General features: G+C 50.7%; 1 protein-coding gene across 1 annotated transcript in view; it reads right to left on the minus strand.

The window, feature by feature from the left end:
- The window catches only part of FSCN3 (fascin actin-bundling protein 3), a 26,308-nt gene extending 13,925 nt beyond the window's left edge, over window positions 1-12,383 (minus strand). Inside the window, exon 1 of the mRNA XM_032769971.1 lies at window positions 12,285-12,383. Within this exon, the coding sequence (XP_032625862.1) occupies window positions 12,285-12,383 (99 nt within the window). The remainder of the gene's footprint in view (window positions 1-12,284) is intronic.
- Between the last annotated feature and the right edge of the window lie 698 nt (window positions 12,384-13,081).

A 13,081-nucleotide genomic window follows, 5' to 3' on the forward strand; every position in this document is an offset into this window, starting at 1 on the left:
AAAATCAATATCTTAGCCAAAAACAGAAAATTAAGTTGTTGACAATTATTTGTGACAAGTTTGGTATGGGGAAGGGAGTGGGCCAGTTTTCATCAGAGAAACAAAAAATGTTGACGGACTTTCCTATAGCCCTGTTACTGCTAAATAGAGCCCTCCAACAACTGCAATATGCTCATCTCCTTACTAATGTATAGAGCAGGGGTCGGCAAAGGTAGGCACTCGTGCCAAAGGTGGCAAGCGAGCTGATTTTTGATGACATGCGGCGGTGAGCTGAGCGGCTCAGCCCACCGCTGCTCTGGGGTTCTGGCTGCTGCCCCATTGCCACCTGGGGTCCCGGCTGCTGGTCCCACTCAGCACCTGCTGCTGGCCTGTGGACCCCCAAGGAACCACAGGCTGGCAACGGGCTGAGCAAGCTGGCGGCTGAGCCACTCAACCCGCTGTCTGCCTGGGGTTCCATTCACTCAGCTGGCAGCGGGCTGAGTGGGACTAAATTCAACAAAATAGGAAAACAAGAGCAACTAATGACAGAGTGCAAGAACCTAGAGCAGTGGTCCCCAACCTTTTTTGTCTGTCAGTCACCAGACAAAGGACTGTGGCAGTGGATGGGCATCTGCTGAAATGCCGGCGAAATTTGGTGGCATTTCAGTGGCGATGCCTCTGGATGACGCTACTTTTCTGCGGCAAGCAGTGTCATCCAGAGGTGTCACCGCCGAAATGCTGCCGAATTTCGGTGGCATTTCGGTGGTTGCTTGTCCACCGGCCAGTACGCAGGTGCACTGAGAGGCCCCTGTGGGCACCATGGCACCCACGAGCACTGCGTTGGGGACCCCTCACCTAGAGAGCCTCCTGAAGCATGGCGATCACTTTGATTTAAATGGACTTGAACTGTATGAAGAATTGAGTACACTGTCATCAATGTTGCCACATACAAAATCGATGATGGACCTTGTACAGTTTACTCATACCTGCAAACTTGTTGACATATATCCTAATGTGTACTTTGCCACTCGTATTCTACTGACAATTCCTGTAACAGTAGCATCAGGAGAATGGAGTTTCTCAAAACTAAAGCTCATTAAAAACTATCTCCAATCTACAGTGAGTCAGGAACACTTGATTGGTCTTGCTATTCCTGCAGTCAAACAAGACATCACTTTGTCTTTGTCATATGATGACATTATTACTGATTTTGCAACCAAAAAAGCCAGAAAGATTGCTTTTAATTAAAAATTAATCCTTGTTTCAATACCTCTTCATAGAAATTTCCAATAAAATGTTGACAAATTAAAAAAATCATATTATTTGCATCATTCTGTCAAATCAGAATTTTTTCTGTCATGCTACTTCTTTAGTGCTAGTCCATCAGCGTTACAGTGTGCTTCATTAACTTTAACTGGTTTTAATAACATGCATGTGGTAAGTTTTCCAATAGTGTAAACTTATGTTTGTGTTGCTAAGAGCAAGACAGGCACAGGGGTACCAGTTTAATAATCTCGCCTAGGGCACCATAAATCCTAAGGACGGCCCTGCTGCTGACTCATATCCAGCTTCTCGTCCACTGTAATCCCCAGGTCCTTTTCTGCAGAACTGCTGCTTCGCCAGTCGGTCCCCAGCCTGTAGCAGTACATGGGATTCTTCCATCCCAACTGCAGGACTCTGCACTTGTCCTTGTTGAACCTTATCAAATTTCTTTTGGCCCAGTTCTCCAATTAGTCTAGGTCACTGCGGACCTTATCCCTGCCCTCCTCTCCCCCGAGCACTTGCTGAGGATGCAATCTATCCCATTATCCAGATCATTAATGAAGATGTTAATCAAAACTGGCCCCAGGACCATCCCCTGGGGCACTCCACTTGATACCGGCTGCCAACTAGACATCAAGCCGTTGATCCTGACGAGCTGCTGAGCCTGACAATCTAACCAACTTTCTACCCATAGTTCACTCAACCAATCTATACTTTTTAACTTGCTGGCAAGAATACCATGGAAGACCGTATCAAAAGCTTTGCTAAAGTCTAGGTAAATCACGTCCACCACTTTCCCCATATCCACAAAGCCAGTTATCTCACCATAGCAGGCAAACAGGTTAGTCAGGCATGACTTGCCCTTGGTGAATCCATGGTCTCTTATATAGTTGGAGACTGGCTTAAACCCTGAAACACAAGGTTTAATATCTCCTGCCAGAATTATTGTTGTCATTAATTATGATAACTCTGGATAATCTTGTTATCCATATAAATGTCCAATCCATTTTGGAATCTTCTTAAGTTCTTAGCCTCCAGGAATTTCTGTGGCAGTGAGTGCCACAGGTGAATGACCCCGGCGTGAAAAGTATTTCCCTTTAGCAATTTTGAAATTCTCATCTTTGAATTTCATTGTGTGTCCCATTGTGCTTGTGCTATGAGACAGAGAGAACAGAAACTCCCACTCTATCTTCTCTAGACCAGAGGTTCTCAAACTGGGGGGGTGCGCTCCTCTGGGGGGGCACAGAATGTATTGGGGCGGGGCATGAGAAGCTTTAGGAGAGCAGCGGCTACTAGCCAGGCACCAGCACTGAAGGCAGCACCACAGCCAGCAGCAGTGGAGACGTAAGGGTGGCGATGCCATACCAGGCCACCCTTAATTCTGTGCTGCTGCTGGTGTCGGCGCTGCCTTCAGAGCTGGATGGCAGTATATGTACTTATGTGGCAGGAGCAAGGGGGAGCAGGGGATATAAACACACATAAAGAAGGGGGAGCATGACCAAATAGGCTTGAGACCCACTGCTCTAAATTATTAATGATTTGATACATTTTTATCAGGGCCCCTTTGACTTGTCTCCTTTCTAAGTAGCAATTGCAGCCTTTTCAATCTCTCTTCCTAGGAACATGTTTTCAGGCCTTGGATAATTCTAGTCACGCTTCTCTGAACACCCTCCAGTTCTGCAATATCCTTTTGGAGATGGGGTGACCCGTACTGCAGACAGTACCCAGGTGAGGCCACGCCATTGATTTATTATAAAGGCATTATCATGTTTTTGGTATTATTCTCCATCCCTTTCCTCACAGAGTCAAACATCCAGCTTCCTTCTCTGACTGCAGCTGTGCTTTGAACAGAGGGCTCCACTGGACACCCAAATCCCTTTCTGAAGCTCAGACAGTTAATTTAGACTCCTAGGAGGTGTGTGAGTAATTTACGTAGGTCCCTCCAATGTGCATTACATTCAATTTAATTTACCATCATGTTGCCCGCTCCCCTGGCTGGGTTAGGTCTCTCTGCAGTTCCTCACCATCTTCTCTGGTCCTGACTAACCTAAATAATGTTGTGTCATCTGCATTTTTTTCCCTTTCACTATTCACTCCCTTCCTTTTTCCAGATCATTAATAAATACATAACCACAAGACCTAGTATGGAACCCTGAGGCCCTGCTGTTAACCTGCTTGTCACCAAGTGTGGGGGATTCAGGGCCCTGCTCCCCTCTTCCTGGGACTCACCGTGACTCTCAGCCAGCCAGTAAAACAGAAGGTTTATTAGATGACAGGAACACAGTCTCAAGCAGAGCATGTAGATACAACCAGAACCCCTCAATTAAGTCCTTCTGGGGGATTCGGGGAGCTTAGACCCCAGCTTGGGGTTCCTGCATTCCTCCCCTCTGCTCCTCCTCTCCTTTGTACAGTCTCCCAGGCAGAAGGTGTCACTTCTCCCCATCCCCTCCTGGCTCAGGTTACAGCTCATCTCGCTTCCTTCTCATCCCCACTGTAACTCCCCGGCAACATTCCCAGGTCAAATCCAGCCTGCTCCATCACACTGCTGTCATGGTAAAAATGAACCATTGAATCCTACTCTTTGCCTTTTGTCTCCTAGCCAGTTTTTGATCCAAGACAATACTTCGCCTCTCACTCATGATTACTTAGCTCCTGAAGGAACCCCTTATTGACATGTTCAAGAAATTCTCAGTGTTTAGTGAGACACAATTTTCCTCTGTGGAATCTCTGCTAGTTAGACCCTATCAGACCATGGCCTCACAGATACTTAGGCTGTTTTTAATCATCAGTTTAACCAATTTGCTGGGAATGGATGTAAAGTGTCAAACAGGTCTAACTCCCTGACTCAACCCTGCAGCCGTTTTCAATATGGGGACAGTCTTTGCTACCTGCCAGTCCTCTGGCGTAGTCACTGTCACTAAGGAGAGATTAGGAAGTTTTGGTAGCAGCTCACCTACATCATACCTGAGCCCCTTTGTTGTAATTCCCTGTACTTAAGTGTGAAAACAACACCCTGAAGAAAGCTACAACCTACCTGCTCAGTAACACAAACCACCAAGCGCCCTTCGCCTGGCAGGCCTCACTGAGAGCCCAGCCCCTCCTATCGTGGCTTCTGCATTGGCTCCCTGTTGGAGACTGGGTCACACTCAAGTGTTTGGTCCTCCCCCTCAAAGGCCTCCAAGCTCCCTGAGGCACCATCTCACTCTGCATGGCCATGGCCTCACCCACAACTACGTCCCACTGGAACAAGAGAACCGTCAGTGCCAAGGGTGCAGTAGGCATGCGTGCGAGACACAGGGCTTTCTCAGCTGCTGGCTCATGCAGCAGGAGCTCGCTCTGGGCAGAGAGCAGGATGGGTGCTGCTGTAATAGGGTGATCAGCCCCTTTAAGACCCAGGGCCCAGCAGGCTCTGCTCAGTATCAGACACCACTGGGAAGGAAAGAAGGAAGGAAGGGATTACAAAAGCCAGCTGCTGGCTCAGCTGAGGAGCTGAATCACTGTTGGCTTCTCTGGTAGGGCTTGAAGAGGATAATTCCCAGGCAGATGGCCTGGAGGAGGACCAAGGAGGTGTAGGAGGAAGATGGGCTCCTGCAGTACCCCTGAAGCAGGAGGGACTGAGACCATCAAAGGGGAGGAACTATTTTGTGTTTGAGGTTTTGCCTGTGTCCTACACTGGGAGAATAAACCTGGTGAGGCAGTGAGTCCTTCATGAGCCAGGAAGACAAGCCAGCAGCTACAGGCAGCTACCCCATTGTCTTTAGAGCACAGTACAAAACCCATTTCTTCATCCTAACCTCCCTGTAGTAACACCAGCAACACAAAACAGGCTGGCAAAACACACCCAGATGAGAGAGCTCTCATGTGCGATCTATAGAATTTTGGGAGGCTTTTAGAGGATATGTTAATAGACATCATATAAAAACCTGTCTAGATGGATAGATTGCACACTCTCACCCTGGCCTGCCGTGGAGGTGGAGGGAGGGTGATGCAGACCAGACAGAACATTTCCACTGTCCTCAAGCTCTTTGCTTCTATAATAAAGATGACCAGCATGTGATTTGATCAATGACTGGCACTAGAGCTGGGCAGAAAATTGTTTTCCTATCCTGCAAAAATGTCTGAGATCTCAGACATTTTTCCTATCCCAAGTCAGGATGAAAGGTCAAAGTTTGAAAAAATGTTGTGAACCAAAAATATTTTTTTTAAATTGATTTAGTCCAGTCAAAATATTACATTTTGATAATTTCAAAATGTTTCTATTTGATTCGGATCATTTCTTTTTTAAAAGAAAAGTGCTGTAATTAGATTACATTTCAAAATAAAAAGGTCATTTAGAACTGAACAAAATAAAATATTTGTTTTGAAAATGCCAAAATGGGACCTTTTGACAAATTTTTAAAAAACAGTGATTTTTTTCAAGTTGAGGAATGAATGCGTCAAAGACGACCCTTTTCCACACAAAGTTTTAGTTTTGACAAAAAAAAAAAAGTTTCCTTGACCAATTCCTGACTAGTTCTCCTTGAGGCCACAGTTCAACTTCAGATTTAAGATTCCTGCAGGGCTGGCGCTTCCATTGAGGCGAACTAGGCAATCGCCTAGGGCGCCAGAATTTTCGGGGGGGCGGCATTTTGCTGGGGGGGACGGCAGGCGGCTCCGGTGGAGCTGCCACAGTCATGCCTGTGAAGGGTCCGCTGGTCCACGGCTCTGGTGGACCTCCTGCAGGCACGGCTGCAGCAGCTCCACTGGAGCTGCGGACCAACGGACCCTCCACAGAAATGGCTGCAGCAGCTCCATTGGAGCCGCGGGAGCGGCGCGCGGGGCGGGGCGAAATGGCTGTGCACCTAGGGCGCAAAAAACTCTAGTGCCAGTCCTGGATTCCTGTCTGAGGACCAGCACGTATCTGTCCTGATCCCACATCCTCCACGGAGCTAGCACCTTCACAAGGCAAGCTCTGGCTGCATATGAATGCACCTCCCTCCTGCACCGAGGCAGGATCTGTGCCTTGCATATATACACTCCCCACACATGGCCAGGGGCCAGCCGGCTTTCCGCTGAATTGCTGGCACAAGACTAGTGAATACTGGAGGCGGTCCCTGTCTGAGGAGTGGGTGTGTGCAGAGTGAACATGTAACCCAGTGTAGGAAGTTAAACGCCGCTTGATCCACAGGAATTAACTGTTCCTTGGGAATGGACGAAGGCCAGTGATGGTGATGCCACTGTCGCTGCCAATGATCTCATGGAGAACCAGGATTCTAGGGAATGCCCCGCTCACTGCATGTGGCCCCACCTCAATCTGTGACCAGGTTGGTGCCCGGCGGGCTGAGTGCTTGGCTGGAGGAGCACTATAGGAAACCTGCTCTGGAAAGCGATGTCGCATAGGGCAGCATTTCCCACACGTGGCCACCAGGAGGTTTTCCTGTGGCTATGACAGCCTCTTGTGCAGAGATGGGGGAGGTGGCAAAGCAGCAGCCCCTCCCGACAGCGCCCAGGGGCTGACTCCAGCAGCAGGCTTCAGCCCTCCACCCCATCCCTCCCAGCTTCAGCTGCAGGGCTTCACCCCCTCCCATCTCCAGTTGTGGGGCTCTGGCTCTGGGCGTCAGCGGGGCTGGCCTTACAGGCTGCATGGTCAAGAGGCAAGGAGTGGGGTGAGCCTGGGGGGCGAGGCCGCGGAAGGGAGCCTGGGGCAATGGTGCTGGGTCAGGGGAAGGCAGTGGAGGCCAGAGGCTGTACATTATTTTTATTATTGGGTCTGCAAAGAAAAAAAAACCCTACATAAATCAATTACAATAATTTGGATTTGTTTTTCCTAAAGTTAATTCAGAATTTTAGGAAAATTTGGTGGCTGCACTCTGAGGCCACCAAACAATGTGTTGTGAGAACCCTGCATAGGGAGTGTAAAGGAACGCTAACCTGTATTGGATGTCTGACCACTACAGGGCACAGTGTGCAACGGTCCTTACCTGGGCTAACCTCAGCTACACCTGGCAGCCCATTAAAGGATCCTACAGTGACTCATCTTGTCTCTCTCTACATTGGGAGCTCTGTTGCCAGGCCATAACTGGTTCAAGAGCCTGCTCTGAAGCCTACCATGCACAAGCAATACATGACATGGCGTCAGAAGTACCAGCAGCCCAGCTGGTGCCAAAGGACAACAGAAACCAGCAACGAAGGATGCAAACAGAAGAACAAAAAGCAACAACAGTTGCAGGCACCAGTGGCTCTACTGGGTCTAGAACCTTGGGGGTTCTCCTGGCTCCCACAATCCTTGGCTCCTCCAACAGCCTATATGACATCACAATCCCTCAGCGGTGACAGCCAGAAACCCTGGGAGCAGCATGGACTCTTTGCCATCTTAATTCCCTGCTCTGGAAGCAGCCAGGGTGGTGAGGAAAAGAGCCATCCAGACACGCTGAAAACAACTCCCTGAATAGGGGCCCCTTGGCTAGTCTGCTTCTGTGCTTGGCACCTCTCCCAGCCCCTGGCCATCATCTGCTGAGAACTGACCAACTCCAATCCAGATAGCTGGAGAGCTCTGCAGAGCTGTCTGGTGGAACGCAGGGACCTGCTGGGAGAGGAGGTGACGGACAATGGGCCCAGCTCAGATTGTTTAGTGGTGGGGCAAGAGGCTGACGCAAACCGTCATGGAATGGCAGCTACCAGAAGCTGTCGATGGTGTGTTTGGCAGCTGACGGTGCACCTGAGAAGCGTATAACGTCCTGGTGAGAGAGACAAGGGCTGGCCCTAGACAAAATGGTGTCTCAGGTGAGAAATGTCTTTGGCACTTCCCCTCCATTTGTTTAACTTTTGAATACCTAATTTTTTATTGCATTTATAGCCCATTTCATGACTCTGGTGCACGATTTGCATGCATGATTTATCCCTGTCATATAAGACAATACATTTTCAGGCTAGGATCTATAAATCGGTATTTATTCATACCATGTATAAGTGAATTTTAAAAAATAGTTTCCACTAAGCTTATAGAAATTTTAATTTTAAGAATAACTGAAAGGTACTAACATCAAGAAATGGAACTGTGCACCCACATTGGGTGGACCAGCATTAACTAGTGGTACAGTAGGTGACAGCCCTAGAATGTTACCCTAATTCTTTAGTTCAAAAAGTCGCTTTTCTCACCTTTGCCCTCGTGAACTGAAGCACAACGTCAGAGAGTTGCTACTTACACTCTTGAAGACTTAAAACACAAGTACACTTTCACAATTACACAACAAAACAAGGTTCACAATACCACAGCTGGGCTCTCACTTCACTTCGTTCTTATATCTCACTTACTGACTGGCTATGCCACGCCTCTTAGATACCCGCCAGGGCCTGACTGACAACTTTCTGGGAGATTCGAGGAAAAGGTAGTTCTCGGAAAGTCTGGAAGGTTCCACGAGATTCTACAAAGATCCGGGACATTCTAGGAGGTTAGTGAAAAATGAATCCGCCCATGGAATACCTGAAACATGTTACCTCAAACATTCTATCTTCCCTTTTGTCCTTAACAACAGGCAGTCGCTGCCCCTAAATCCAGCCCTGAGAGAGAGACACACGCAGGCTCAGTTTGCATCATGGCGAGAAAAATGCTTGAGGGAGTGATTTGTGATAGTCAATGTTAAGAAATAGGGCCCTGAGCTGAACCCCAGCCAAGTTACGGGGAGCATCTCACTGCCAATGAGCCCTGGGCGTGCCCAGCATAGCTCGGCTGATGGGGGCAGGAGGTGAAACCCCCCTGAGTGTCTGAGAGGGGTAAACGCAGGGACCAGGGACTGCTCGGTGGGAGCTGCTCATTTCTCAAGCTGGGGGGAAAGGAGTTATGGGAAAACAGGAGCCATAATGGGATGAGAGTAAGAGAGGGAGCAATGGGGCTGAATCTCAGGGGCCATTTGCTCATGGTGAACGGTATTTGGCTGTGGGATAATCTCCCAGGAAAGGGGCAGGAGCCTTCTGGCTTGGGGCCTTTGGCATTAGGCAGGAGAAAGCCCTGGGGACTAGGCTGCAGGGAACAGCCCCACACTTGCCTCGCGGAGTGGGGGACAGAGACTTGATGTGCTCGGATAGGCACTAAGTTCTATAATCAGGGCTGGTGCTTCCATTTAGGCGACCTAGGCGGTTGCCTAGGGCACCAGGATTTGGGAGGGCAGGATTTTGTGGCCCTCGGCAGCGGGGGGTCCTTCAGTGCTCCGGGTCTTCGGCAGCAGTTCTATGGCGGGTCCTTCACTCGCTCCGGGACCCACCACTGAAGTGCTTCGAAGACTGGGAGCGTGGAAGGACCCCCCCCGCTGCCGAATTGCCGCTGACCGGGAGCGCGGAAGGACCCCCACCTAGGCCGCCAGAAACCCTGGCACCGCTCCTGTCTATAATGAGGCAGGGCTGGGTGCTCCCCTAGCCCAGACATGCCTGGAGTTCAACCGTCACTCAGCTTCAGTGCTCTCAGTGCACTGATGGGGCTAATGTTCCTCATACCAGCCAAGCAGGACACCTGGGTCCGCTCCTCAGCCCCAGCATCTCGCTGTGCACTAAACCACAAGGAAAATGCAGCTTCCATTTCTGCCCCCCGACCTCCTCACCCCCTCAGCTGCACCATTGCCAGATCTGCTTCGAGTTGCTTTATAACCTTGCCAAGTTTCACCCATGTGGGATGACATTTTCTATGCAGCATGTCCATCTCTGGCTGAAATTTTGTTAAAATATTCACCCAGAACGAGTTAGCCATTTCCATGAACAGGCTAGGAAAAAATACGTTGTTTTGCCTATATTAAAAACATTCTGACAACTTTTGTTTTAATGCTGTAGCTTTAAAATCTACTCAAGTGTGACCAAGCTGTGACTTTCCCTGCATTGGCAGCTCTGAGCTGTTCCTGGTAGTGCTGGGTTCAGGTCCAGCCATGTGGACTAGAAGCAGAGGGAGGCTGGCTTTCCAGTGCTCTCAATGACTCCCCTGCTGGCCCAGGTAGTGTAGAGGAGGAAGCCCTCTGACCTGAATGCAAAGGGGTCAAGAGGAGGACCTGCAGGTGGGTTATGGGGGAAGTAGACTCAGACAAGAAGCCCAAGGGTGTGGCAGATTGGGAATGGAGGCTCGGGGCAGGGGGAAATTGGGACTGGCTGCGCTGGAATGAGAAGCCTGAGGAGTGGGGACTGGGACTGGGGAGGTGAACAGAGCCGGGGAAAGACAGGACTGGGAAAAGGACGGGTTGGAGGGGACAGGACAGAACGGTTCACTGTTGTGGGGGAAAATGAGCAGCAGACTCTGTGCCCACTAAAGCACACTCCCCTCCAGAGCCTGGTTTGGAACCCACAAGCCCTGAGTCTCACTATCCCTCTGCTGTGAAATTCACTGGCACAGTGTGTCTCTCGTCCCCTCTCATGCTGGACTATACAGAGGATGACAACCTTCTACTGCTACCAGTTACTACATTAACTCAAGTGGCAGGGGTCTGTTTAGAGGATTTAAAGGTTCCAACCCCGCTGATGGCCCATGTGGGTGTCAGTATGGCACCATATGATGGAATTCCAGTTGTTTTCAGTTGGGTTCTTTAAAAACATAGGAAATTACAAAAACACCTGTGTGAACAGACCATTAGTAAGGTTGGAACATCAAGCACTCAAAAGTCAAAGCTTGGGCAACTTCAGTTCAGCTTCTCATGTGGCTGGATTATATACATCTTCAACTGCATGATCACGTGCTATTTTTTCCACAGGACCTCTGCCTCTTCCTGCTAAAATCTGCCCAGAGCTGGGATCAGTCAGTTCAGACTGGCCCTGCTGTGCCTATGTGCAGTCCCAAGGTGGGGGGAGGGCCAGGCCCTGGGGTCAGCGCCCCTTGGAGGCCTTTTCTGGGCATGTTGCAGCAATGGATTTGTGTCTCTGCTTTTGTCTAGTGAGGCTCTTCAAGGAAGCAAGGGGGGCTGCAAATGGGATGAGGAGCCTGTCACATCTCGTCCGCTCCTCTCCAGCCTCCCTGGCCCCCACAAGACCCTTCTCCAGCCCATGCATATCACAGCTGCCTGGGTTAAAACCTGTGTCTATCAATTTGCCCATATCCCTGCCCTCCACCCCCACCCCCACCGGTTCTCCCTTCACCACTACATCCAGTTCAAGCTGCTTATCCTCCCCTTCCAGCCCGTCACAGCCCTGCTGCTCTGCCCAGAATGCCAGCCTTGCTACCCCGCATCTGCACGTCTCTTACAACCGCAGCTGCATTTCTGTCGGAGTCACCCACCCTTACATGTGGGACCCCCTCCCTGAGCTGGCCTGCAAAGCCACCACCCCTCCATGAGCTCTAGGCCTTCCAAGAAACCTACAAGAAATTAGCTGGCAGATTCCTTTCCTTCACTCCGTCATGCAGTGCAGCAGCCCTCCACCCTGTAACCCTCCTAGTCCACTGATGTTACCTCCGTCTGCTCCCCCTTCCACCCCAATGCTCCCTCCACAGGTCACCTCTGGAATCTGTCTGCAAACCTGCCAGGGAAGGATGGCGTCTCTCTACTTATCCTGTGAGAGGTTTGGCACCCCCTTGGGAGCCAATAACATTCAGGGGCTGGGAGCACTTAGCACTGGGGGAGGAGGGGGGCACACTACAGCAAGGTCCCTGCCCCTGCCCATGCCCTTTGAGGGCACCTCTCTGCCTTGAGCTGGATTATAAACACACTGCAGTGGCCCACAGTGCCTATCCCGTGTGGAATTCGGCCATCCTGGCCTGCAGGGCAGGAACGCCCATCTTTGCAGGTAGAAGGCAGCGTCTCTGCCTGGCCAGGGCCGGAACGGTGATCTCAGCAGCAACGTACTTGGGCAGGAAGCAAAGCTTCCCAGTGCGCTCTGCTAGGAGAGAAGATGCACCCTTAGAAAAAACCTCTTCCTTGTGGAATCGACATTCATGCGGGGGTGAGGGATAGAGGCTGAACCCCAGCTTCTTACTCTGTCACATCATGGGCCACCCCGATGGGGGCGGCTCCAAGCCTGCGGGGAGCACAGCTGGTTCTGCTCCAGGGGCGGGTTGCAAATCTTTGGCATCACGGCAGATTTTTAGCATCACTCACCTGCTTCTTGCCCAGTGAGTTTCCCAGGACAGTGACGCCATCCGCGTAGCATTCACTGGTGAGGTAACTCCCGGCCCAGTTAATCAGCCCAACCTTCATGGCTCCACAGCAGGGCAGCAGCTTGCGATTGCCTGGTCCTGTGGGACATCAGTCCTGCACGCTCCCCTGGCTGGATGACTCCGTCAGGCCCAGTTCAGCCCTAAGGTCACCTTCATGGGCCATCAGATCCCTCCCAAGGGCAGTCAGGAAGCAGGGAGGGCCATTGCACCCCAGGGGGCCACCTGGGCAGGGATCCCTGCATACGTTCTGCTCCTGCAGACCTGGCCTTTGTGACACACAGCTTACATCACAGCAGCTGGTGAGAGACTGCAAGTCCTGCCTAACAATGGGCTGGACCTCCTGTCTGCTGGAGTCCAGGAGGGACTTTCCTTTGACTTCAGTGAGCACTGGGTCAGGTCCAACAGACTCCCTTTCATGGATGATGGTCCAACTCCCTTCCAAATCCCACTTTCCCCTGGAGAAAACTAGCGGTGCAACCCCCCTGAGCACCCACGCTCCTCCATGCAACATCCCCCACTAGGCCAGCCCCAGGCCCTCTGGGTCTCCCCACCACCTGGGCACCCAGCCCCACAAGTGACGGAGTTATTACAACGAGGGTGAAAAGCTGGCAGATAACAGCACGTTTCTCTTCTTCCTTGTAAGTGGGGCCAGGAGCTCCCAGGGCTGGACAGAGCATATCTAAAGCCGCTGTAAACCTCATCACTACCTGGCAGATAAAACGCCTGCTCCGAAGGGCC

Source organism: Chelonoidis abingdonii, chromosome 1 (genome assembly GCF_003597395.2).
Source record: "Chelonoidis abingdonii isolate Lonesome George chromosome 1, CheloAbing_2.0, whole genome shotgun sequence".
Taxonomy (NCBI): Eukaryota; Metazoa; Chordata; order Testudines; family Testudinidae; genus Chelonoidis; species Chelonoidis abingdonii.